General features: G+C 37.5%; 4 protein-coding genes across 9 annotated transcripts; 3 read left to right on the plus strand and 1 right to left on the minus strand.

Moving 5' to 3' along the window:
• Window positions 1-229: 229 nt before the first annotated feature.
• Window positions 230-4,259, plus strand: Gr63a (Gustatory receptor 63a). Its single transcript, XM_034979929.1, has 5 exons — window positions 230-843; window positions 1,278-1,535; window positions 2,166-2,444; window positions 3,077-3,238; window positions 4,058-4,259. The coding sequence occupies exons 1-5, from the start codon at window positions 313-315 to the stop codon at window positions 4,256-4,258; spliced, it is 1,431 nt and encodes a 476-aa protein (XP_034835820.1). The 5' UTR covers window positions 230-312; the 3' UTR covers window position 4,259.
• A 3,974-nt stretch (window positions 4,260-8,233) lies between these two features.
• On the plus strand, window positions 8,234-12,274 carry Cdc37 (cell division cycle protein 37). Its single transcript, XM_034979931.2, has 5 exons — window positions 8,234-8,381; window positions 8,525-9,091; window positions 9,720-9,835; window positions 10,337-10,526; window positions 10,865-12,274. The coding sequence occupies exons 1-5, from the start codon at window positions 8,349-8,351 to the stop codon at window positions 11,078-11,080; spliced, it is 1,122 nt and encodes a 373-aa protein (XP_034835822.1). The 5' UTR covers window positions 8,234-8,348; the 3' UTR covers window positions 11,081-12,274.
• Window positions 12,275-12,594: 320 nt separating this feature from the next.
• Rga (CCR4-NOT transcription complex subunit regena) lies at window positions 12,595-21,049 on the minus strand. Of its 6 annotated transcripts, none has more exons than XM_069505752.1 (9): window positions 20,514-21,049; window positions 19,034-19,318; window positions 18,158-18,338; window positions 17,599-17,769; window positions 16,544-16,576; window positions 15,521-15,725; window positions 14,211-14,375; window positions 13,257-13,392; window positions 12,595-12,734 (listed from the first exon to the last, which is right to left on the minus strand). In XM_069505752.1, exons 2-9 carry the CDS (start codon window positions 19,316-19,318, stop codon window positions 12,660-12,662), a joined length of 1,251 nt encoding a protein of 416 aa, XP_069361853.1. In that variant the 5' UTR covers window positions 20,514-21,049; the 3' UTR covers window positions 12,595-12,659. The 6 variants fall into 6 exon arrangements, with proteins under 6 accessions (XP_069361853.1, XP_069361852.1, XP_034835897.1 ...); XM_069505751.1 differs by having other exon boundaries at window positions 17,593-17,769; XM_034980006.2 differs by having other exon boundaries at window positions 17,593-17,769; window positions 19,034-19,303; window positions 20,514-21,048.
• A 422-nt stretch (window positions 21,050-21,471) lies between these two features.
• Window positions 21,472-25,798, plus strand: Vha26 (V-type proton ATPase subunit Vha26). Its single transcript, XM_034979958.2, has 5 exons — window positions 21,472-21,644; window positions 21,846-22,021; window positions 23,339-23,507; window positions 23,809-24,003; window positions 24,554-25,798. Exons 1-5 carry the CDS (start codon window positions 21,612-21,614, stop codon window positions 24,659-24,661), a joined length of 681 nt encoding a protein of 226 aa, XP_034835849.1. The 5' UTR covers window positions 21,472-21,611; the 3' UTR covers window positions 24,662-25,798.
• Window positions 25,799-26,030: the final 232 nt, after the last annotated feature.

Consider the following 26,030-nt stretch of genomic DNA (forward strand, 5'->3'; position numbering starts at 1 on the left):
GAAAATGGTATGTTTGTTTTGTAGTAAATACCTACCTACAAATAAATAATAGAGTTTTAGTCGCCTTCAGCCTTACAAGGTCCCGGTGAAGGTGAAGAACACACTGAAAGTTTAACACGACCATTAAAGCGCTTACGTGGCTACAATTACGATGTCAGCGATGATGTATTACAGGCTCGGGCTCAGCCAGGCACGAAGTATTACAACCATTTTTCCCTTACAATTCAGTTCGTCCGCTCGCTTTTCATTGCCCCTAATCGCAAGCGAAACTCACAATAAGAATCCTTGAAAAATACGTCCGATTTATCCGAAATGTCTTTATTTACGACCAATATTATGTATCCGGCAAAGTATATACCTAATGGCTACGCGACTCAAATGGCGGATAAACCAAAGAATAAAATAATATTCCTCGATATCACTCCAGCTCGGACTCCACACATGAAATCTCCCTCAGCCAATTCTATACAGCCTTTGAGGAATAACTTAATTGAGCCGCAGATTAACCGAGACATAATCTATGAAAATATTAAGCCAGTGTTCTTTTTGTTGCGGGCTTTGGGCGTATTACCCATATCGAGGCCGTCGCCGGGAGTAAATCAATTCCAGATCGCATCCCCTTCGATGCTTTATTCCTTTGCCTGCTACGTCTGTCTCATCGGTTATGTGCTCTATCTTTCTTTACACAAAGTCCAGATTTTACGCACGGCTGAAGGAAAATTCGAGGAGGCCGTCATTGAATACCTTTTTACCGTGTACCTTTTTCCCATGTTACTTGTTCCTATAATGTGGTATGAAACGCGCAAGATCGCTGACATTCTAAATGGGTGGGTTGAATTTGAGGTAAGATAAAAGTATTTTCTAACATTAGATAATGATTGACGATCTTCGAGGCGTAGTGATGCGCATTTTGGTCTTTAAAGTTGTGGGTTCAATTCCTGGCTGAGTCATTTAGAAATTTATAATTTCTGTGCATAATTAAATATAAGGAGATCCGTATGAGAAACAGAGTACATAATAATTGCTAAGCTGGGCACATAGTTCGAAAACCGATAGAGGTTGGGGTCCAAAGGCGCTAGAATGGCGACCTCTCCCCCAAACGCGCAGCGTCGGCAGATCCCGCCATTAGGTGAACAGATGACATCAAACGAGTCCACTGGATTCAGGCGGCCCAAGACCACGGCGTTTAAGTCTCTACAAGAGACCTTCATATGTCCAGCAGTGGACGTCTATGTGTTACGATGGTGATAAATGTAAAATAAATTTAATTTTCGCAGGTATGCTATAAAAAGCTATCTGCTAATGTACTTCCTGTGAAGTTGTACAAGAAAGCTCTGGCGATAGCTGTTATAATCCCCATACTGTCCACGAGCTCGGTTGTCATCACGCACGTCACTATGGTAGATTTCAAAGTGATGCAAGTTATTCCCTACATTTTTTTGGAAATTCTGACCTATATTCTTGGAGGATATTGGTATCTTCTCTGTGAAACATTGAGCGTATGTGCTAGTGTGCTGGCTGAAGATTTTCAAAGGGTATGTAATGTAGTAGGTAGTTGTGTTGAATAAGTTAGATTTGTCTAATTTTCAACAAGTACGTTATCAATTACTTGCAAAAATGATAATGAATTTTTGTGTAACATTGTACAAAACCAAAAAACCAAGCTAAAGCGAGCCAGCAGTTCCAAAAGTTACAGCCTACAGGTTGACGATCGCAATCGCAATATGATAGGAACAACTTTCATGCTAGCTTCCCTGGCTAGGGATGATTTAGAGCCCACTGTATTTACACGCTTTACACTAGCGTTTTGCCAGCGTAGCTACGCGTTCGTCAAGCGTATGACGCCGCGACTACGCGACGCTAGCGCTGCGTATACCCTGTTCAATTGCTGAATTGCTGAGTTAGCCTCGCGCAGACACCGTTTGATCACGTTATCGTTTTGGTATTATCATTATAAAATGGATTCTGACGAGAAAACTTTATGATGACTTTGGTATTAAAAAGTAAAATACTTATTATGAAAACGATATTTGAAAGTACCTACTTATATGATGTTTACACAGCCCCGGGTGCGTCGCGTTGTCGCGGTGTCTTCCAACGCCTACGCTGGGAAAACGCTAGTGTGAAGAGGCTTATAGTAAAAATTGTATTTTGTCATTTCTCAGGCGCTCCGTCACATAGGACCTGCAGGAAAAGTGGCTGAATACCGTGCCCTATGGCTGCGATTAAGCAAATTAGCTCGAAACACTGGCATCGCAAACTGCTACACCTTTACCTTTGTCAATCTCTACCTATTCCTCATAATCACTTTATCTATATACGGCCTCCTTAGTCAAATCTCAGAAGGCTTCGGTGTGAAAGACATTGGGCTGGCGGTGACTGCGTGCTGCAGCATTTTCCTTCTGTTTTTCATCTGTGATGAGGCGCACTACGCATCACAAAACGTTAGTTACTAAATTAGATATACAATTTAAGGATAGGATCCTTGGTGCGTATGAACGCAATGTAGGTATTATGTTACGGGTAATGATGATGAAGATGTCGTAAACCTAGGCTTACACGGGTTTACTTAGTATTACCCAAACGTTTTGGGTATAGTTCGAATAATAAGTAAAATAAATTTTAATTCGGAATCTACCCATACTCACCTAGGTCTACCCAACTCGGGCTGGATAATGTTAGGTTGGATAAAGTATATGCTCTTAGAGCTATTGTTTCCTTTTCGGGTTGGAAGAAATGCATGGCTCCATTGCATAGTGGGGTACTCTTCCTCCCCTCGCTTCGACTATCAAGAGCGAGCGAAGCGAGCTCAGGGCTTAGGGCACTCCGACTCGGATAGGTTAGGTTAGAAGGGGATGGCGCGGTCTGTAAGACCCCACCATCCCTTCGTGGTTATTTCTCTTTAAACCAACCAGAAAAATGTGCAAAAAATCATGTCGATCCGTTGCTCCGTTGCGACGTGATTGTAAGACAAACCAACAAACAAACACACTTTCGCATTTATAATATGAATAGTGATCACGTTTACATCGCGGGTTGTGTGTACATACTTCAAATACTAAAGGCAACTTTTCAGGTTCGAACAAATTTTCAAAAGAAACTGCTGATGGTGGAATTGTCTTGGATGAACACGGACGCACAGACCGAGGTGAACATGTTCCTGCGAGCTACCGAGATGAATCCCTCGCAGATAAGCTTAGGCGGTTTCTTCGACGTCAACCGGAACCTATTCAAATCGGTATAATCTATACCTTTTTTTAGGGTTCCGTAAATCCAAACAAAAAAGGACCCAGGAGGGAGAATAATATCACTTCGTTGTCTGTCTGTCGACCTATGTCTGTCGTATCTGGCAAGACCAAACAAGAGAATCGAAACCTACAGCCTAGTTCACGTCCTATTATAGAGTACCAACTACCTACTCGCCGTGGACCTAGAGTCATGTTTGGTCTTATAGCACAATTAGTAAAGGGAAATATCCGAAAACCGTGAATTTGTGATTACATTACAAAAAAAACCGGCCAAGTGCGAGTCAAACTCGCGCACCGTGGGTTCTGAAGTCGGGTATTTTTTTGGTAATTTTTCTCGATAAATCAAAAACTCGATAATTCATAAGAATAAATGAAAAACTGGTTTAGAATTTGCAGGTAAAGGCCTTTCATAATGATACCCCACTTAGTATAGTTTTCATACTTCGAAAATTGAAAATACTAGTTAAGTACCAATACTTGTTCATGAACACTTTTTAATTTTTTTTGTGATGTAGCTACGAGTACCTACCCAACCACAAATTCACAGTTTTTGAATTTATTCCTTTACTTGTGCTATAGGACCTACCTACCTGTTAAATTTCATGATTCTAGTCAACGAGAAGTACCCTATAGGTTTTCTTGACGTCGGACGGACAGACGGACAGACATACAGACAACGAAGTGATCTTGTAAGGGTTCCTTTTTTTTGGAGGTACGGAACCCTAAAACTTATAAAGTTTCTTGTACGATGGTACGAAACCCTTCGTGTGCGAGTCCGATCCGCACTTGACTGGATTGTTTTTCTACAGCTCCTGGCTACAATGGTGACTTATCTCGTCGTGCTACTGCAGTTCCAAATCAGTATCCCCGATGACTCACATACAGACCACATGGAAAATGAAGAAAGGCCATTCAATTATACTTCGACTGTGACAGCTGAAACTACCGCAGCCACCACCACTTTAGCTACCATCCTGACTACACTAGCTAGGAAGAAAAAGAAAAACTAGTGTGTACCTGGGGTACCTAGATCTCGTAGATGTTTAATTTTTTTGGGTTGTAAGTGGGTAATTTAATTTTGCTTATATAATAAAAACTAGTATTTTGCTCGCTGCTCGAGCTGCTAAAGCAGCTCTCGAGGTCTATAATCGTCATTTTGAATAATAAAAAATTTTGTATGAAAAAAAAAATTCCGCCATTTTGAATTTTTTTTCCATCCATCGAGTAGACCTTTGGACCCTGATCATCTCTTGCCAAGAAACCACTCTTCCATCTTTCATACCCTCCGAGATGGACGCCGATGAAATTTGTATGGCGGCCATCTTTTTTTCTGAATTTTAAAAAAAAATTCAAATTTTTGGCAATTGGATGAGGTTTCGAATGACATTTGGTCGAGCACCTCCCACCTATCTTCGATACCTCAAGCGTGCCCTTCACCCGTCTCCGAAATCCTCAATCATCAGCTCCCTCCATATGTTGCCCTAAAGGAATCTTTGTCTTCTATATGAAACCACAAGTGAAAAAAAAAAGTTTCATACAAAATTTTACAGGAGGAAATTTTTTGAAAATCTCGGCCGCCATCTTGTTTTTTCCAATTTTTTTCACTTTTTCTAAAAATCGTTTGCTAACATCTAAAATAACTGCAAGTTTAAACAAAATCGGTTGGAAAACAAAAAAGTTACAAAAGTCAGGTCGGCCGCCATCTTGTTTTTCTGAAATGTCATAATTTTTCCCTACTCGAATCCCACTTCTGAACATATCTCCCATACATTATTATATCATTTTCTGTCTCTTTCTAGGAGAACAATTATGTCAATGAGTCAGTCAGTCAGTGGTAATTGAGCTATATATAGTATAACTAGTATTTTGCTCGCTGCTCGAGCTGCTAAAGCAGCTCTCGAGGTCTATAATCGCCATTTTGAAAATTTTTAAAAAAGTCATAAATTTTGTATGAAAAAAAAAATTCCGCCATTTTGAATTTTTTTTCAATCCATCGAGTAAACCTTCGGATCCTGATCATCTCTTGCCAAGAAACCACTCTTCCATCTTTCATACCCTCCGAGATTGACGCGGATGAAATTTGTATGGCGGCCATCTTTTTTTCGGAATTTTGAATTTTTTTCCAAATTTTTGGCAATTGGATGAGGTTTCGAATGACATTTGGTCGAGCACCTCCCACCTATCTTCGATACCTCAAGCGTGCCCTTCACCCGTCTCCGAAATCCTCAATCATCAGCTCCCTCCATATGTTGCCCTAAAGGAATCTTTGTCTTCTATATGAAACCACAAGTGAAAAAAAAAAGTTTCATACAAAATTTTACAGGAGGGAATTTTTTGAAAATCTCGGCCGCCATCTTGTTTTTCAAATTTTTTTCACTTTTTCTAAAAACCGTTTACTAATATCTTCAATTGTTGCAAGTTGTAACAAAATCGGTTGGAAAACAAAAAAGTTACAAAAGTCAGGTCGGCCGCCATCTTGTTTTTCTGAAATGTCATAATTTTTCCCTAGTCGAATCCCACTTCTGAACATATCTCCCATACATTATTATATCATTTTCTATCTCTTTCTAGGAGAACAATTATGTCAATCAGTGAGTGAGTGGTAATTGAGCTATATATAGTATAACTAGTATTTTGCTCGCTGCTCGAGCTGCTAAAGCAGCTCTCGAGGTCTATAATGGCCATTTTGAATAATAAAAAATTTGTATGAAAAAATAAATTCCGCCATTTTGAATTTTTTTTCCATCCAACGAGTAGACCTTCGGACCCTGATCATCTCTTGCCAAGAAACCACTCTTCCATCTGTCATACCCTCCGAGATGGACGCCGATGAAATTTGTATGGCGGCCATCTTTTTTTCGGAATTTTAAATTTTTTTTCCAATTTTTGGCAATTGGATGAGGTTTCGAATGACATTTGGTCGAGCACCTCCCACCTATCTTCGATACCTAAAGCGTGCCCTTCACCCGTCTCCGAAATCCTCAATCATCAGCTCCCTCCATATGTTGCCCTAAAGGAATCTTTGTCTTCTATATGAAACCACAAGTGAAAAAAAAAAGTTTCATACAAAATTTTACAGGAGGGAATTTTTTGAAAATCTCGGCCGCCATCTTGTTTTTCAAATTTTTTTCACTTTTTCTAAAAACCGTTTACTAATATCTTCAATTGTTGCAAGTTGTAACAAAATCGGTTGGAAAACAAAAAAGTTACAAAAGTCAGGTCGGCCGCCATCTTGTTTTTCTGAAATGTCATAATTTTTCCCTAGTCGAATCCCACTTCTGAACATATCTCCCATACATTATTATATCATTTTCTATCTCTTTCTAGGAGAACAATTATGTCAATCAGTGAGTGAGTGGTAATTGAGCTATATATAGTATAACTAGTATTTTGCTCGCTGCTCGAGCTGCTAAAGCAGCTCTCGAGGTCTATAATGGCCATTTTGAATAATAAAAAATTTTGTATGAAAAAATAAATTCCGCCATTTTGAATTTTTTTTCCATCCAACGAGTAGACCTTCGGACCCTGATCATCTCTTGCCAAGAAACCACTCTTCCATCTGTCATACCCTCCGAGATGGACGCCGATGAAATTTGTATGGCGGCCATCTTTTTTTCGGAATTTTAAATTTTTTTTCCAATTTTTGGCAATTGGATGAGGTTTCGAATGACATTTGGTCGAGCACCTCCCACCTATCTTCGATACCTAAAGCGTGCCCTTCACCCGTCTCCGAAATCCTCAATCATCAGCTCCCTCCATATGTTACCCTAAAAGAATCTTTGTCTTCTATATGAAACCATAAGTGAAAAAAAAAAGTTTCATACAAAATTTTACAGGAGGAAATTTTTTGATAATCTCGGCCGCCATCTTGTTTTTTCAATTTTTTACACTTTTTCTAAAAATCGTTTGCTAATATCTTCAATTGTTGCAAGTTGTAACAAAATCGGTTGGAAAACAAAAAAGTTACAAAAGTCAGGTCGGCCGCCATCTTGTTTTTCTGAAATGTCATAATTTTTCCCTAGTCGAATCCCACTTCTGAACATATCTCTCATACATTATTATATCATTTTCTATCTCTTTCTAGGAGAACAATTATGTCAATCAGTGAGTGAGTGGTAATTGAGCTATATATAGTATAATAATACATATGAGGAGATATCTAGGTAATATTTTATTGTAAAGTCGTAAAGCATTCATCATCATCATAATGATCAACCCTTCGCCGGATCACTACTGAGCACAGGTCTCCTCTTAGAATGAGAAGGATTTAGGCCACAGTCTTCCATGCTGACCCAGTGCAGTTTGGGAGATAGACCACCTTTGAGAACATTATGAAGAATGAGAGTTCTTGCAGGTTTCCTCACGATGTTTTCCTTTACCGTTGAAGCAAGTGTTTGATTGTACTTAAAACGCACATAGCATAGTTATCACCGCGTCAAATAAATCCGACTCATTAAATAGGTACTGATTTCAAATTCATTAATAGTTCTTTGTAATCGACATTCACTATCGAATTACTAATGAAAATAATAATTTGATTGTACATCCTTAACCTAACGGGCTATATTATCCATCACAGTTACATTATGATGGACTTAAACAAAACGCTAGATAATAACAGCTGTCATCTAAAATGACAGTTATTTTTTGTGACGATTCGAAGCGCCCCATATGGCCCCATCAGTCATCAGCACATTGTACCTACCGGCAATCAAAATTATGGACACTGTGTCAAATGATCCTCGTAACAAATTATTCATAGTCTCAACACTAATATTTAGTTCCGAGTACGCTCACTGCTGCTATCAAGATAATATATTATCTTGATAATCGAGTTGCTTCAAAAACAGTCAACAGCTATAGTAAGTCCAGCGTACTTGTGTTAGTAAAGGTCAGTGATATCCACCCAACGACGACGTTCCGTTTTGCCATCGACCCATAGTGGCTACAAATGTCAGAATATTCGAGATAATTGTCAAAGTCAAGCTGACACATATCTGCAATTTTGTCCGATCAAAAACGCCTATCCTGCCGCGTTATTTAAGATTTTGTTGAAATTAAGTTATTAATTAGCAAAGGCAACCGAGATTATTAGCAGAAATGGTGGACTATAGCAAATGGAAAGATATCGAAGTAGGTATCAAGTCCTTATAAGGACTATTTGTAATGTCAACAACAGTTTCCAACTGGAATGCCAAGTTTCATGCAAGTTTTCCTAACATTTCCTGCAATATTTGTGTCAATCTCTAATAATATTCCCTTAATGTTTTGTATAGATCTCAGATGATGAGGATGAAACGCATCCAAACATTGACACTCCATCACTCTTCCGGTGGCGGCATCAAGCTCGCGTGGAACGCATGGAAGAGAGAAAACGTGAAAAAGAAGAACACGAACAACGAAAAGCCGAGGTTATTAGAAAGGTCGCTGAAACTAAGGAGACAATAGCAAAAGTAGAACCAAACAATCCCGATTTGGAATCGTTAAGAAAAGCGCTCGCTGACTTAGAGAAGGAAGAGCAAGAGATACAAAAGAAAGAGGATGAATTACGCAAGAAAGAAAAGAAAACTCCTTGGAATGTTGACACGATAAGCGAGCCCGGTTTCACTAAAACAATCATTAACACAAATGCACTACGACCGAAGGAGGAAAATTTAACTGAAGAGGAAAAAGAGGCCAGAATGAGAAAGTTTATTAATGATAATGAGAAGTTGCTAAAACAGTTTGGTATGCTGCGAAAGTATGATGACTCAAAGCAGTTTCTGCAGCAGCACAGCCAGCTGGTTTGTGAAGAGACGGCCAACTATCTTGTCATTTGGTGTATAAACTTGGAAATGGAAGAGGTAAGTAATATAATTTTATTTTCTTTTATTAATCTAGCATCTAATTTTTTACACAGTTTGTTGAATAAAAACTTTGAAACAAAAGGAGATATCAAAGATTATTTAAAAAAAAAATCTTTCGTGAGATCAGCAACCAGTACTAAGACTTTAAACAAATTAGTTGAAAGTAGGATATTGTGTATGGGCTGCTACTCTTTAGAACCCAACACTCATATTTAGCTGCCTATCATGTAGTGAGGTTGTATGCATGTTTTAATCTCACAGGCAATCCTCAACCAAGACCAACCCTCGATTGCCTGCGATGCCTAAAAAGAGATTACTTAAATGATTTTTTTATCATGTGATAGTAAATTGCTCTTACTGATTTAAAAAATAGCTGGCTGAGTTTGTTTGGGCTTCTCAGACCACGGCAACCTTCGGAACTCCCCTCACCTCACTCCAATAATATTATTGTTGACTTTCAAATGTGATCTTTTATGTTAGTGATTCATGAAATATCAAAATAAAAATTCAAGATCCTAAATCCTCAATTTAACTTAACTACTGGCTCTAGTTGCTGATCCCTGTGTCATGTTGATAGCTTACCATCCATTTTATACTTTGATTTGAGAATATGATATGTTTTCAGAAACATGACCTGATGCAACATGTAGCTCATCAGACTATCTGCATGCAGTACATCCTGGAGCTGTCTAAACAATTGGATGTAGATCCTAGAGCCTGTGTGGGATCATTCTTCTCTAGGTATGATAACTCTAATCAGTAGAAAACTTTGATTGTCTGTTATAAGGTGTTTGTGCACTCATCCGTATTGTATGTGATTCTTCAAAGTGGCTGTCATACAAATATCATATTTTTACAGAATCCGTGATTTCACGGATGAGTGCACAAATGCCCATAGTATGTGCAAAACAAGTAGTCCAATCTAAACATGAGGTGTGTGACTGTGCATTGTACAAAAAGATATCTTGTTTGTTTATTAAGATGAGGAGTAGGAACCTGGAATAAAATAACAAAATTTGTTCCTGGCCACCACAATATCACATAAAGTTGTGTGGTCGATTGCAGAAATCCTGCAACAATGATTGTTACAATTGCAATTGTTATGATTGGCTGAATTTATGGTATTCTTGTTGCCACAATGCATTGTAGCCAATAGTGACCGAGTGTCAACCAATTAGAGGTGATTGTGATTGTGACATTGTAGCTGTCATTTTACCTCAATCGAGCACCTGTTTGTTACAGAATCCAAATAGCAGAGAAAACTTACAAAGACTCATTTGATGATGAACTAGAGCAGTTCAAAGCCAGAATAAAGAAGAGAGCAGCAGAGAAGATTCAAGAGGCCATCTGTGAACAAGAAGAAGAGGAGAGGAAGGCCAGGCTTGGACCCGGAGGGCTGGATCCTGTTGAAGTATATGAGGAATTGCCTGATGTAAGTAACTTATCATAACAAATTGCACTTAATACAGAATTTGAATCAATTCTTTAAACATCTATCAGCAAGTTTAGTCCAAACTTAGAATATTTAAATTCTAACTGTGGTGACTGCTCTCATCTTTCTAGTGTTAATATGTACTTAGTAGCTTAAATGAATAACTAGTACTTTTTCCCACTGCAAGACAACATTCAACATTCTTGTTGTGATCTTCCATTGAGTACTAAATATTTTATTCATGTTATATGAGACATGTTAATCATTTCGAAACATTTTGGAATGAATTAGGTATATATCCCAATTATTTAACATTATCATTATATAATCACTTGTAGGAGCTGAAAAAATGTTTTGACGCCCAAGATGTCCCAATGCTACAAGCGACCATTGCCAAAATGCCAGAACAAGAAGCTATTTACTACATGAAGAGATGTGTAGACTCAGGCCTATGGGTCCCTGGAAAGAACGATGAGGAACCAACGATGAAGGAAAATGCTGCTCCGGAACAGAAGAAAGATACTCCTTCAGTTAGCACTGATGATTTAGACTGATCGATTTAATAATGCCTTTATTTTGTTTAAGGTATATTATTTTTTGTGTTTAGGGGAATGCCATGAGCGATTTATTAATTTATTTCCAAATTATTGCAAAAGTCATTAAGTTAAACAGTGACACGCGAAACTAAGTCTGCGGCCCAAGTGGGAGCGGGTGCGTCCTGCGGTCCACTTAATATTTGCAAGAAATTGGAAGGAAGACGTGCGGACGCGTTCTAATCGAAAGCGGGTCGGAGAATATGCCGTAGCGTCCGCTGACCGCCCAGCAGGATGTACCTGCTCCCACCTAGGCTGGAGACTAACGGCCGAAATCAATAAGTAATTAATCGATCCTATCTGTCATCTGTCAATATGTTAGTTACCAACATTCTTTTTCTTTTCTTCTCTATGGCCGCGTTGCGGTCACGTAGCTCAGTATACCATACTACGAACTGTATTCTCACTGAGACTACTGTTTAGAATTTAGATGTGACTTGCATCTTACAGATTACCGTTCCCTTAAATAAAAAAATATAATTCGCTCGTGAATTTTCCTAACTAGTTCAGACATACGGAAAACGCGATATAATGCGATAAAATAAACCTTGTGCGTATGGATATGCACGAGAGACTAGAGACAGTGACAATGCGTCTAATCCTGATGTACACAATATCTAAACTGGCAGGTCTAAACCTTGTGCTATCCTTTTCCCCTGCGAACATTAAGAAAGGGGGTAGATCATTTTACCACCCTCCTCTCTATATATATAAATGTTATCTAATATAGCACCGTACTGAAGTCGCGCTTATCTATTTTCAAGTCGTCAAGTAGATTTTCGATCCGTTCGGATCGAATGATTCCTTTGTCTGAACTAGCTCTTAACTATACTGCATTTTATTACTAACAGCCGTACTCAGAGTCGCTTAACCGTTACTTAAGTTTAGTTAAAACGAGAGCTATATCTCACATAAATCTGTCTCGTTTTAACTCAAAGTAACGATTAGCGACTCTGAGTACGGCTGTTAGTCCTCAGATTTGAACAGAAAGTTTTAAGATATAATTTTATTACTTTAATAGTATTTACAGGCTAGACATTACTTTCTGTCAAACCTGTTAAAGTTCAAGAAATTGGCTTCCCAGTCACAATTTATGTACATAAAACATCAATACTGAATTAGAGCAATAAACGTAAGCCTATGTTATATTATTTTCATGTTGTTTTAATTTTAGACCTTGTCCAGAGAGGCGGATTCGCCACGCATATATCGCGTGAATTCATACGCGCGTTGACCAAAGATCCTTTACCTTTATATCGCATCCACAAGCAATTTAAAAGTAAATCCTGTGTGCTATAATGCGAGTCGAGCCTCGAGATACTATCAGACTCCTTGTTAGCGTGATGCATCGTTTATTCGCGCAGTTATTGTAATTTTAGTCGTCCGTGCGTAATGTGTCTAATGTATTCTGAAAGCTAAAGTTTGCGTGTTAATGGTACTTGTTACGTCAGGAGCTGAAGAGTATAAAATAAATAAAAGAGGGTAGTTTTAACTTGTACTTTTTATATAACAAAACTACAATAGGTGCGAGGCGCGGCCGCTACGTGAGCACGTGCGGCGGCAGTTGCGGTCGGCCTTCTAGCTTGCTGTAATCTAAGTGGAATTCTTTCGCCACCTGAAACAACGACCAAACTAAATAAATAATATGGCATATATACCTTTCTCAAAATCTACGCACTATACATAATATTATTCCATCATCATTTCAACCCATCACTAGCCCACTACTGAGTACGGATCTCCTCTTAGAATGAGAAAGATTCAGACCACAGACCACTATATGGGCCAAGTGCAGATTGGCAGACTTCACACACCCATGAAAACATTACGCATAACTTTCAGGCATGCAGGTTTTCTCTCGAAGTTTTTCTTCATCATTAAATTAAAGCAAGTAATATATTTTAACTGCTTAAAATGCATATAACTCTTGAAAAGTTAGAAATGCGTGCCCTGGATCGAGATCCAAGAATAGAATATAATATAATATTTTCTATTCAAGTAAATTTTTACGAACTTTTTGAATCTTCAACTAGTTTAATTTACTACTGGCTCGGAATGCCGTTCAGACCGTTCAGACGTCCCAGACCTTTGAATAGGAGGCCCGTCTCAACCACTAACTATACTACCAAGGGCTTACCTTTCTCCAATTGTGCGCGTCGAAGAAGTAGTAAGTGCCGCGCTCGTACGTGGACGTCTTCTCCACCATGGGCATGCCTGGCGCCTGCGAGATCCACACCTTCTCCTCCATGTGATACCTCCACTCGCGGTTGTATCTACCGACCACAGGGAAAATCATACTGTTATTATTACACCACAGATCACATGAAGGTAAAACAGCTGCGCGATTGCGGGAGAATGACCGCTACAATGTCACGATCGCAATCATCTCTGATTGGTTGACGCTCACTCACTGCATTGTTGCACCAAAAATCGCACAAATTCAGCCAATCAGAACAATTGAGATTGTAATAATGATTGATGCAGGTTTTAGACAATCGGTCTTTAAATTTAAGGGGTCACTCATACCCCGAATGTTTCAATAAGTAACACACTGCCACAATCTGCAGCACAGGCTAACAAAGCAATGAAAGAAGTCTTCAATACAAGATCGGTCGCTCGTTTGGATTCTATTTCTATTTGGACAAAATTAAATAAGTGACATTTCGTTCTACCCGACTGCAATCTACGGCATGTCGCTCACAAAGCAGTAGAAGCTAACTACTGATCTTACTTCCTTGTATTGACGGGTCGTTTGGACCCCGTAGGTTCAGTAAGCGACACATACAGCTTTGCCACGGCTGTTATCTGCAGCACGTCACTCATATAGACGGGTCATTCACCCTTACAGGTCACAGACCCCGCACTCCGCAGGTTTAATAAGTGACACATACAGCTCTGTCACAACCATAATCTGCAGCTCTTACTCACGAAGCAGTCTTCCTTATATCGACGAGTCGTTAGGACCCAATAGGTTCAGTAAGTGACACTTACAGCTCTGTCACAACCATAACCTGCAGCTCTTACTCACGAAGCAGTCTTCCTTATATCGACGGGTCGTTTGGACCCAATAGGTTCAATAAGTGACACTTACAGCTCTGCCGCAGCCGCTATCTGCAGTACATCGCCCACGAAGCAGTAGAAGAGGTAAAACAACAGGTCTTCCTTATATCGACCCAGTCGCAGAGGGGCCAGCTTTTCTCTGATCGACCCGTTTATCAGATACTCGGGTGGCACGTGGTAGTCCATATCTTGTGGCCTGCATTGATAGATAATAATTGTATACTTACTATAGACTATAGATTGATTGATTGTCTATTCTCAAAAATCAAGTCAAATATCAACAGTACTTAAGTAATTTAGAGAAAGAGAAACAGCACAAATTAGAAACAGAATGTTCACAATGATTTTTAAAACCTAACTCCACGCGGACGAAGTCGCGGGCATTAGCTAGTCTATATATATAACAGGAAAAGTTGACTGACTGACTGACTGACTGACTGACTGATCTATAAACGCACAGCTCAAACTACTGGACGGATCACGCTGAAATTCGGCATGCAGATAGCTATTATAACGTAGGCGTCCGCTAAGAAAGGATTCTTCAAAATGCAACCCCTAAAGGAGTAAAATAGGGGATTGAAGTTTGTATGAAAGTCTGTCAGTTTTGAAGTGTCTATAAAGAAGTTTTGTAGTTAATATTTTTGCAATTAGCAGTATGACATATTTTATTAAGCGCATATTATGTTAAAATCTCATAGTTAAACATCAACCCTAAGGGTGTAAAATAGGGGTTTAAAATTTGTGTAGTCCACGCGGACGAAGTCGCGGGCATAAGCTAGTAATTGATAATTATGTGCAGGTTGTATTATGTTCATTTTTAACCGACTTCAAAAAAGGAGGAGGTTCTTGCCAAAATGGTTGGAAATCAGTGTAGTGGAAAAAAGCAGAACTTGATAGATATGAGATTTATTTGCATGGTCTGCACTCTGCTATACTACTAGGTTACACCAAAATCGCCAAAAACGTAGGAATTCTTGGAAAAAACTAATTTTCTAAAAAAGAACGCTACATAGGACCATGGCTTTTAGTTAGTTTTTAGTTTGGTGCTAAGTAGCAAACTTTTTAGAAACATCAGTTTTTCTAAATTCCTATATTTTTTGGTGATAACTCTCTTTGCAGTTAACAGCTTCTTAGGGTGAGATCTATAGAGCGCACTCTGACTTTACTTAGACTTAAGACAGTTAAAACAAGACAGAGCTATATCTCTCACATAAATCTATCTTGTTTTAACTCAAACTTAAGTCTGAGCAAAGTCAAAGTGTGCTCTATAGATTTCAGCCTTAGAATAGCTGAATGCCAGTTGTCCAACTGGCAATTTGTTAGAAATCTAAAATTAGTTACCTGCAGGGTGTATCCGCCCAGGGTCCAGCAAAGGTAAGGTACAAATTGTCCGGGGAATTTAAATTAAGGCCGAGCGCGGTGAGATCCTGGCCCAGCGCGAGTGACACAAGGCTGGGGTCCGACTCCGCGGCTCGGATGAACGTCAATAGTCCGACTATGCCAAATTGGTTAGGAATCATTGTCTCTGGTATATTCGACACATTGCCTGTGGAATTTCAACCAAATTAAGAACTGTAAATCTATACATATAAAAGGAAAAGGTGACTGACTGGACACATCAGGCTGAAATTTGTAAAAATGTAGATAGCTATTAACAGCTATAAATTCGTAGATATCCGATAAGAAAGGATTTTCGAAAATTCAACCCTTGAGGGGATAATATAGGGGTTTGAAATTTGTGTAGTCCGCGTGTGGTGGGTGTGATAGGTCGCGAGCATAAGCTTGTCAAAATATATAGATGTTGGGCTACATTTGAAATATTGTGTACATTTATTTTATTTTTAAAAAATCAAATTTTTAAATCGGTTTATTAGTTTTGAACTATTAGCGATTTACAGACAAAAAACCTTTTTTCAATGATATCCATAATCCAAAGGAAAACATTATTAAAATTGGATTATTTGACTTTTTTATAATTTATAGAGTAGCGCTTGGCTGCAATCAGACCTGCTGGCAAGTGGTGATGCAGCCTAAGATGGAGCGCGCTTGCCTAGAAGATGCCTATTCACTCTTGACTTGAAGATACATATATTTTGTAGTAAATTGAATAATATATTTTTTCAGTATATTAATAACTCTATGACATTATTTAACTTTTATTATTATACAAGCAGGAATGCATAGATAAAGGTGGATCAAGCGCTCCTAGTACCTACTCGACTGACGAGCGAGAGCAAGAGGTCGGCCACCATTAGTGTCCCACCTTTCGCAATAGGTATTAGGTACTTAGATCCATCTTTATCATTCATTCATGGTTACAAAAAATATAATACAAACATTTCTAGCCTAATGAAAAATACACACCATAGTATTCCACATGAGCTCCTTGACTGATAACTTTTGGGACAGAAAAATGACATATTTTTATTGCATTCTAACACCACTACAGAGACACACACACCAAATATTATTATATCATAATATTAAAAGAAGCATTAGTACATAACATAATAATTACTTTTGTAATCAAAAAATATATAATTAATTTTTTTTTTTTTTTTTATTATTGGGTGTATAAATGCTAGGAATTGTTTGTTATGTTGGCTTCAAATACAATATTTGGCATATAAAGTAAGTTTTTGTACAAGAACAAAAAAAAATCAAAATTTGAATTATTTAACCATTTGTTATAGCGTTTTTCTTATGTGCTTAACATTATAGAAAATAATATAAAAGATAATTTGCTGTACATATTTTATGTTTCTATCTGTAAATGTCATACTTATAATATGGTAGATAAAGAAACATCTTTTAATGCAAAACAGGTTCTTAAATGTTGAACTTAAAGCAGGCGATACTTTGCAACTGCACCATACAGGTTAGTCTGTTTTAGCGGATTATAGCAAATCACGCTTCATTGTTAGCTTCGTAAATAAATATATTGACTGTAATTTGACATTTTCTGTAAGGACAAAATGCCACGGCTAAAGATACTTTTCAGTATTTGAGGGTAAAATAAATAAAAACAATATTTTACAAGAACAAGTGAAATGACAGATTTTTTAACAGGAATACGAGAAAGATGTTAAAATAGCTTTCACAAACTAACACCACTGGTTACTACACTCACCATCAGACAATGTTTGTTTGCAATTCACACAGGTTTGTCAGGCACGTACGATCTTACCAACATACTTAGTATACTCTACATCAGACGAAGACTCCGCGAGCACATTGAAATGTGTATATAGACCCTCAACATCAGGCGAAGTCTGTATGCCCGTGCGCATTTGTCGGGCTCGTGCAATCCTACCAACATACTTAGTATACTCACAGCTCACCATCAGGCGAAGTCTATGCGAAGTCACGGCGTGGGGAAGTCCCCTGAGGTCATTGTGGTGTGTATAACAGACACTCACCATCAGGCGAAGTCTGTATGCCCTTGCGCACGGGTTTGTCGGGCGCGTGCGTGTACTCGGCGGGTTTGTCGGGCACATGCGTGCCCGCAGAGGTGCCCGGTAGTGCAGGGAAGTCTTCTGAAGACATTGTGAACTCTGACTGTTCTGACGTTGGCTGCTTCACCATACCCACTGGAAACACGAAAAATTTTAAAGATCAACATCATTTCTGTAGAGTATTTTTAAAAAGTTATATTGATTAATCAGAATTAGTACATTATTAGTGTTGCCAGTGAGAACAGTAAAGTTACTTATACAATAAATTAGATACCTAGACTAACTAAATCTATTACTAAATATATTTTAGGGAGTAAAAAAGGTAACTACCTACTAGTAAAGATAAGTACTAGTTTTAAAACCATCAGCTGGTGATCAAAATGGCATGAAAGAAGTGAAATTTCTTTATATTTTGCACATCCCTGAATCGCCTTACCCAACCAAGTGAGCCTGTTCTTTGGTTTTGAACAAAGATAGATTCGCCACACTGAACTGTACACAATAGATATCGCGCGTCTCGTACCGTAAGGTTTAGAGCCTGGGGGTGGAGGCGCGGCCGCCGGAGCCTGGTCGCCGGCTCCGCGCGCCGTGAGGGAGGGGAACTCGCTGAGGTCCAGCAGCGGCGGCGTCGACGTGTCTCCGCCCTCGCCAAACACAGAATGATAGTTGTTCGCGTTGAACCGAGACAGATTCGCCATACTCGCCTGCAAGAGACAACACAATGATTTATCAATCTGTACTGCATCTACCTTACACTCGCTTCCCACCACCACCTCAGCTTCACACGAGCAAAATTTTTGAAAATAAGCAAGGGTGGAATTTACAAAAAATAGTGAAATACGCATTTCATTATTTTTGTTGACTTAAAATGATAATACTTTCATTCAAACTTTCATCCACCAATTAATTTTCTTAGGGTGGAATTTTCAAACATCCTTTCATAGCGAGTCCTTACATCATAAAAGCAACCTACTGTCAAAGTTTCTTGCTGCTTGCTTGCTGTTTAGGACAAGTCTTTTTATATGTATTGGTAACTAGACGATGTCCGTGAGTTCATCCACATGGATTTAAGTTATGTATGAATTTTATATGTAAGTATGAATACAAGCTACTTAGCTTGTATTCATACCCAGGATGCAAGTTATCTTTGTAACGAATAGATTATGCCCGTAACTTCATCCACATGGATTTAAGTATTTGAAAATCAGCAGGACTAAAAGTAGTCTATGTCCATTGTACATCCCTAGGATCCCCAGGATGTAATCTAATTCTATACCAAATCTTATCAAAATCGGGTGAATGGACGGGCCGTAAAAAGCTTGCAGGCAGACACACACACACACAAACATTTATAATATTAGTATGTATTTGCATAACTACCCTCATTAATGGGTCTCACCATAGAGTTAGAGTTGGCTTGTGACAGGGGCGTGGGCATGGGGACGCGGCGGTCCGCGAAGGCGCGCTGGCCAAACAGCGTGGAGCGCGACGCCATGGAGGGCGGCGCGCCGCCGGGCATGGCCGTGGCGCGCCCGGGCGACAGCGCGCCGCCGAACGTGGGCGTCACATGCCCCGACACGCCGCCCACCAGCGCCGACCCGACCCGCCCGCCTACCCCGCCGCTTGCTAGGCTTCTAGGAGCTTGTTGAAAATTCAAGTTTGCCATAACCTGCAATATATCCATCTTATAGGGATGATATTTGGTCAGCCCTAGCAGATTATGGTCTAAGCTGCAAATAACACCAGCCTCAGTTATTTATGAGTGCTTAGGTCTACAAAGTGTGGTGTAAAATTTAGTTTTCATTAAGTAAATCTATAAATACATATTATTATAAATAGTCACCACCTGCAATCTATCTTTGTATATCATTTCCTATTCCTAAGATTAGCTGGTAGAGCTCGCTAAGGAATAAGGGCACCTTTTGTATCGTACTTTTTTATTCTGCTATTTCTATTTAATGGAAGAATAAAGTGTCCAATAATAATAATAAATAATTACTTTCTTTACATGACAAAAAACCAACCAATAAGTCAGATTTCTGCACAGAAGGACTATGCAACTATAATGTTATATTTATTTGGTTATTATTTGACTGCCTCAAAAATAAATTAGTAGTCTATACTAACATTATAAAGAGGTAATGGTCGTTAAGTTTGTTTGTAGGGGGTAATCTCTGGAACTACTGAACTGATTTTGAAAATTCTTTCACCAATAGAAAGCTACATTATTCCTGAGTGACATAGGCTATATCATATAGCCGTGGGGATCAGCTAGTCACATATAAACTTGACAAAGAGCATAAGTATTATTATTAAATAGTTAAGTTGTAGATGATGATAGCAATACTAACATTTCATACTGGAACTTGTAACTTTGATACTTCCGAGGTGTCATAAACATGCTAAATCTTTATTCTCATCTATTGAAATGAAAAAGTGTATGAATTGAGTATAATTAACTTCAAATGAGGCAAGGAATAGATTTGAAATCCAATAAGATTAAACAAAATATTAAAGTTTATACAAAGATGAACACTAGTTTATACTTAACCAACCTCAAATTAGTATTGATATTGAGGATTTATTATAGTTATAAGATAAGTTATCTGAATATTACAAATTATACAAATTGATCATCAAAGAATCTGATGTTTTTGAATGAAAACAGCTGCATACCAAATTGGCTTGCTTACAGGTCATAGGGATACTTATTAATACACATTTTAGTAAACTTCTATCCTGGATAATAAAATGATAACGATAGTCAATAATAACAAATAACGTATACATATTATATCAAGATATTTATTCGTCTGTCAAATAATGGCGACTGAGACGTTCCAATTTCAGTTCTTCAGCAGATAAAATATAATATTTACCTAATATGTTTAAGTCAGTCCCTGGTGCACTAATTCAGTAAACTTATGAGTTATGGTTGGTTCATAATCAAGTCTCTTCCAAGAGAATAAAATAAATCCACTCGACGAAGCAAACAAAAGTTTGTTGACTGTTCAATTTGTAAGGCAATTTTTCAGCATTCAGAATTTTATTCACTGACAGTATTTCTATTACAGCTTTTCCATGAAGCACTGCTATAAAACTCTTAAAACTTTATGCATCTTTACGTGGCTAAAATAAATTATAACAATTTCACTCAGATTTGTCGAACGCCACATTACCCTAAACAACTGGCAGCCATATTGTTAAATGCGGAAACAAGAAATGTATAAATCGCTCACACTACCCCCTTTTATTACATGCATGCACATTAAATTAGCTTTCACGTGAAATATTTTCATAAAATAATATTTTTAACTAAGAAATTTTATCAAATTGTTTCAATTTTGAGAAATTATAAATTTTACTGATATTAAGGAACTAGTTTGACTGTTTCAACTATAAACTCTTTGGTTTCAAGGGAATCACGATAACAGTGTTACCATATTATTAATAATATTCAAATTCGGGAAAAAATGGGAATGAAATTGTATAATTTTAATTAAATTTTAAAACAATATTCTACGTTGCTATAAACTATGGGACGGATCAGCCCGAAATTTGGCATGCAGATTGCAGATAGCTATTATGACGCAGAAATCTGGTAAGGATTTTTGAAAATTCAATATTTCAATAACTAATTCAATTCAGTAACACTAGGGTTTGAAATTTGTGTTGTACGCACGGCTGAAGTCACGGGCATACGCTAGTATTAGATAGATTACATCTATGCACTGAAGAATCAATACTCTCACTTAACAATCATCTAACTTACACCACGAATTACACCTATACAGTTTGTCTATGATTTTAATGTAGGAACTGAGATTTTTTTTAAGGCAACACCAATGATCATATGATTGTTCAATGAAAAAGCACGTCTGATAGGCGTCGACATACTTTTTCTAGCCAGTATTTTAATTTCTGGCTCAATATCGGCCGTTTTACTTGTTAGTGGTGTTATAAAATAACCATCAGCCATGGCGCTCAGCGACGCAGATGTTCAGAAACAGGTATACAATCCAATATAATGATTTGTAAACCATTAAATTCATGTCATGTCGTTCACACTTCAGACATTGGTTTTGTCAAAATGATTGATCCGGGAGCTTGCCGTGTTGCGATGAAGCTTTACCTCCAAAAATACTTAAAATGAGGTTAAATAAACGTAATATTACTATGAACTTCTATCTAATAGTTTCATCCTTTGCTAGATCAAGCATATGATGGCCTTCATCGAACAAGAAGCAAATGAAAAGGCTGAAGAAATCGATGCTAAGGCAGAGGAGGAGTTCAACATTGAGAAGGGTCGTCTGGTGCAACAGCAGCGACTCAAGATCATGGAGTACTATGAAAAAAAGGAAAAACAAGTTGAACTCCAGAAAAAGATGTATGTTCAACTGCACTTCTTTAATACTTGATAATATCTTATATAGACAGCCTATATCTAAAGTCTGTAAAGATTTAAGTAATCTTTTTCTAAAGAATTTGATATTAATTAGCTTTCGTGCCCAGTTTTTACATTTGTATTAATGAACTTGGTACATAAGGAATATAAAATTCACCAATCTCTCATTTCAATTTGATTACTTTTTTTTCATTCATTTTTTCTTCTTCTGGGCCTGTTTCTGCTCTTAGACAATTGTCTGTCCATGTGAGACTTCTAGAAATATATCTACAATTACAAAGTATTAGTTAGTAATTTTACATTGCTTTTCTTTTTCCATGTTTTTACACTTTTTATTATTTTCTATTTTTATTTAAATACATAAAACTTAATTCATCAATAAAATTACTCATTTGATGTGAAATAATAAATGAAACTTCATATTTAAATGAATGAAAAAAAATACTTTTCACAAATAGTTATTAAGTCCAATAAATTTCATCTCTCTGTCAAATTTTTAACCTAAAAACAGGGTGGCCAAAAATGTGAGAAAAACTACATGGATGTAGTAATATGTTGTTGTTATCTTAACAGATAAGAAAAAGACGAGTTGTACACAATATATGAACTTTTCATAGTAACATGTGCACAAAATTATTAGTTGAATATAGTACTGACATTAATAATACACATAACTTTCATTTATTAAAATCTCCCTCATCCCTGTGCGGAGGGAAGATGGAATATTTAGTAGTAGTAATCTCTTAACAACAATACGTATACTATATTAATATTTAAGATCATATCGGTGCTAGTTTGTAGAAAGGTAAAAGGAACCCTTATAGGATCACTTTGTTGTCTGTCTGTTCGTCCATTGTGTCTGTCAAGAAAACCTATAGAGTACTTCCCGTTGACTTAGAATCATGAAATTTGGTAGGTAGGTCTTATAGGACAAGTAAAGAAAAACCGTGAATTGCTGGTTACAACACAAAAATAATTTAAATGTGCTCATGAACAAATAATTAGTTTTTCAATTTTCAAAGTAAGATAACTATCCAAGTGTGGTATCTATCATATGAATAGACTTTTCCTGTACATTCTAAAACAGATTGTATGCATAATAGTTTTTTATTTATCATGCAAAATGTTGAAAAATATGACTAGTCCGTACTAGTACGGAACCCTTGGTGCACGAACTCGACGACGACTCGCACTTGGCCGGTTTTTTGTATATAAAATAAAAAAATATTATATTCGCCCTTTCTACAAACCAGCGACAATATTCAAAGAAGTCACAACAACAAATCATATCTTTCTCAGCCAATCCTCGAACATGCTGAACCAAGCTCGTCTGAGGGTGCTCAAAGTACGTGAAGATCATGTACGCAATGTACTAGACGAGGCACGCAAGCGCCTGGCTGAGGTGCCTAAGGACACCAAGCTGTATTCCGAACTCCTTGTCACACTTATGGTCCAGGCTCTCTTCCAGGTAAGCTCATATTGTTATGTCTAATATCTTTTAAGGTATGTAATTCCTATAAAATAGTTGAGGTTGTGTAAAAGAGCTGTGTAATGTAGGCACATTGTAACAACAGGTAGGTCTTCCTCCGAATGGGTGCCATGCTCGGGGCACGGTTATTATCTTGGAACTGTGTGATTCATGGCTTATATGTACTAGTGTGTGATTGAAAATACCTGTGGTGCCATCTAATGTGCTCATTGTAAGAATGGTCTTTTCATATGAATGAAATACTTTACCCTTTTTGCAATATTTTATTTAACTATTTCAGCTCATAGAGCCAGCCGTTACAATCCGCGTGCGACAGGTAGACAAGGCCCTCGTTGAGTCACTGCTGGGGCGGGCTGCACAGGACTACAAGGCAAAGATCAAGAAAGATGTGCAACTCAAGATTGATACTGAGAACTTCCTGTCGCCTGACACCTGCGGTGGTGTGGAACTCATTGCTGCTAGAGGGCGCATCAAGGTACTATTTTAACTACTTAATTCATAATAATCTCAACCCATCGCCACCTCACTACCACAGAATACCTAGTCCACGCCACCAGAATTAGCGGAACACTGCCGGCGTGTGTAAATACAGAAGGATCACTTCGCAAAGATGTTTAAAATAATAAATAGCAACTCTATTGTTGGCATGCAATAAGCTCTTAAAACTTAATAAACACTTCTCTTTCTATCGTGTTAACTCTTTTCTCTTTCTGTATCTTTTTCTCGTAAGAGATACGAGCTACGCAAATACCGCCGAAAGGGCGCGCCTTCGCAATTAAATATTTTCTCTAGTGATCATCTCTCAGAATGAGAAAGGCCATAGTCCACCACACTGTCCTAATACGGATTGGCAGACTTCACACACCTGAAGAAGAACAGAATGGAGAACTCTTAGGCATACAGGTTTGCTCTCGATGTTTTCCTTCACCCTTCAAGCTAATTGTTTAACTTTTTTTCGTCCAGTCCATTTGTATATCCATGCACTTGACCTGTTTTTTTTCAAATTAAGTTTTGTCCTATTCCAGATTTCCAACACTCTGGAGTCTCGCCTGGAACTGATTGCAGCGCAGCTGTTGCCAGAAATCCGTACAGCCCTGTTCGGACGCAATCCTAACCGCAAATTCACCGACTAAACTCCACGATGAATATGCCCACTTGTTATCACTAACAACATATTTAAATTTAAAAAAAAGTATATCTTAGAAACTAAAATAATGTTATAATAAGTGTTTTTTCCTTTGCCTAATTAATTATTATATAATATTATAATGCGTACAATTTTATCGCCGATTAGAATGTATCATAAATGAAACAGTTAAGTCGTCAGAAAGTGTATTATTGTGTCGTCATGTGATTATGCTGATGCCTGGATTAATTTGAAGTAAAAGATTATATGCAAAGGATCAACCAGCTCTCCTGGTAGAGAATATGAGATTTGTCATAGTTTTGTAAACTATCTGATCCACAGACTAAAAGATAATAAAAATAGACAGTATTTATATAAATAGACGTCTGCTAGTAAATATTTTCTTTTCCCTTTAGTCTGTGGTCTACTAACACATCTATATTGCAGAGAATGTGGTACATTTTTAACTAAGTATAATATATTTCTACTTGTAACTGTAAATTAGTTTCGCCTTAAGTGTATCTTGATATGAGTATTTTAAAATATGTTATTATTACAATTCATTCATAATGTTATAGCCCGATTAGAGGTAGTATATAGGATGTTGAAAAAGTGTATTAAAATAATTAAGAAATAACGTATCTGTATACACCATATAACCTTAATATTCCATACCATAGAATGTATGAAAATACAGAAGTGTACACACCTTTATCCAAACAGTATTATAATATAAAGCACAAGATACACCTCTTTGTAGTGTCAAAGTGATGTTTCATGTTTATTAAAATATATTATTCACGTTTGAGTAAAATTTTCAGATCCTATGTTTTTAAGCTTCATTCATGTTTATCTCAACAGAAGGAATTATTGGTGGCTGTAAGATTTTAGTTTGACAGCAGCATCCTATGCTGTGTTCACTTAAATCGAAGCAAAGATTTAACTGGTTGCAGTGTAGTGTCACACTGAAACCTTGCAGTACCACAATGCATCCCTTCTGTTCTTCCTGGCAATTATGTTTGGGCTTGCTTTTGAATACATATTGAGCGCTGTAGCTCTAAAAATTATATATGTATATATTATATTATGATTCCAACTATTGCACTGTTAAATTTCTTATGTAAATATATAGATGTGTTAAAAACCAATGTTTCATTTTAATACCTTCGTTTTCCCTAACATTCCAATAAAAATTTAACAACCCTTGCCTGCCCACTTTTGAGCATGGGTCTCTTCTCAGAACGAAATGGCGTTTAACCATTTAGTAGGTACATATCTTCTTATCTGGCAAAATATCTTGATAATATTATTTATTTTCATAAATTTCAAAGGGAGCTGAGTTTCCTTTGATGTACGTTTTATTTGTAGTTACGAAT

The sequence above is a fragment of the Maniola hyperantus genome, chromosome 21, assembly GCF_902806685.2.
Source record: "Maniola hyperantus chromosome 21, iAphHyp1.2, whole genome shotgun sequence".
NCBI classification, from domain to species: domain Eukaryota; kingdom Metazoa; phylum Arthropoda; class Insecta; order Lepidoptera; family Nymphalidae; genus Maniola; species Maniola hyperantus.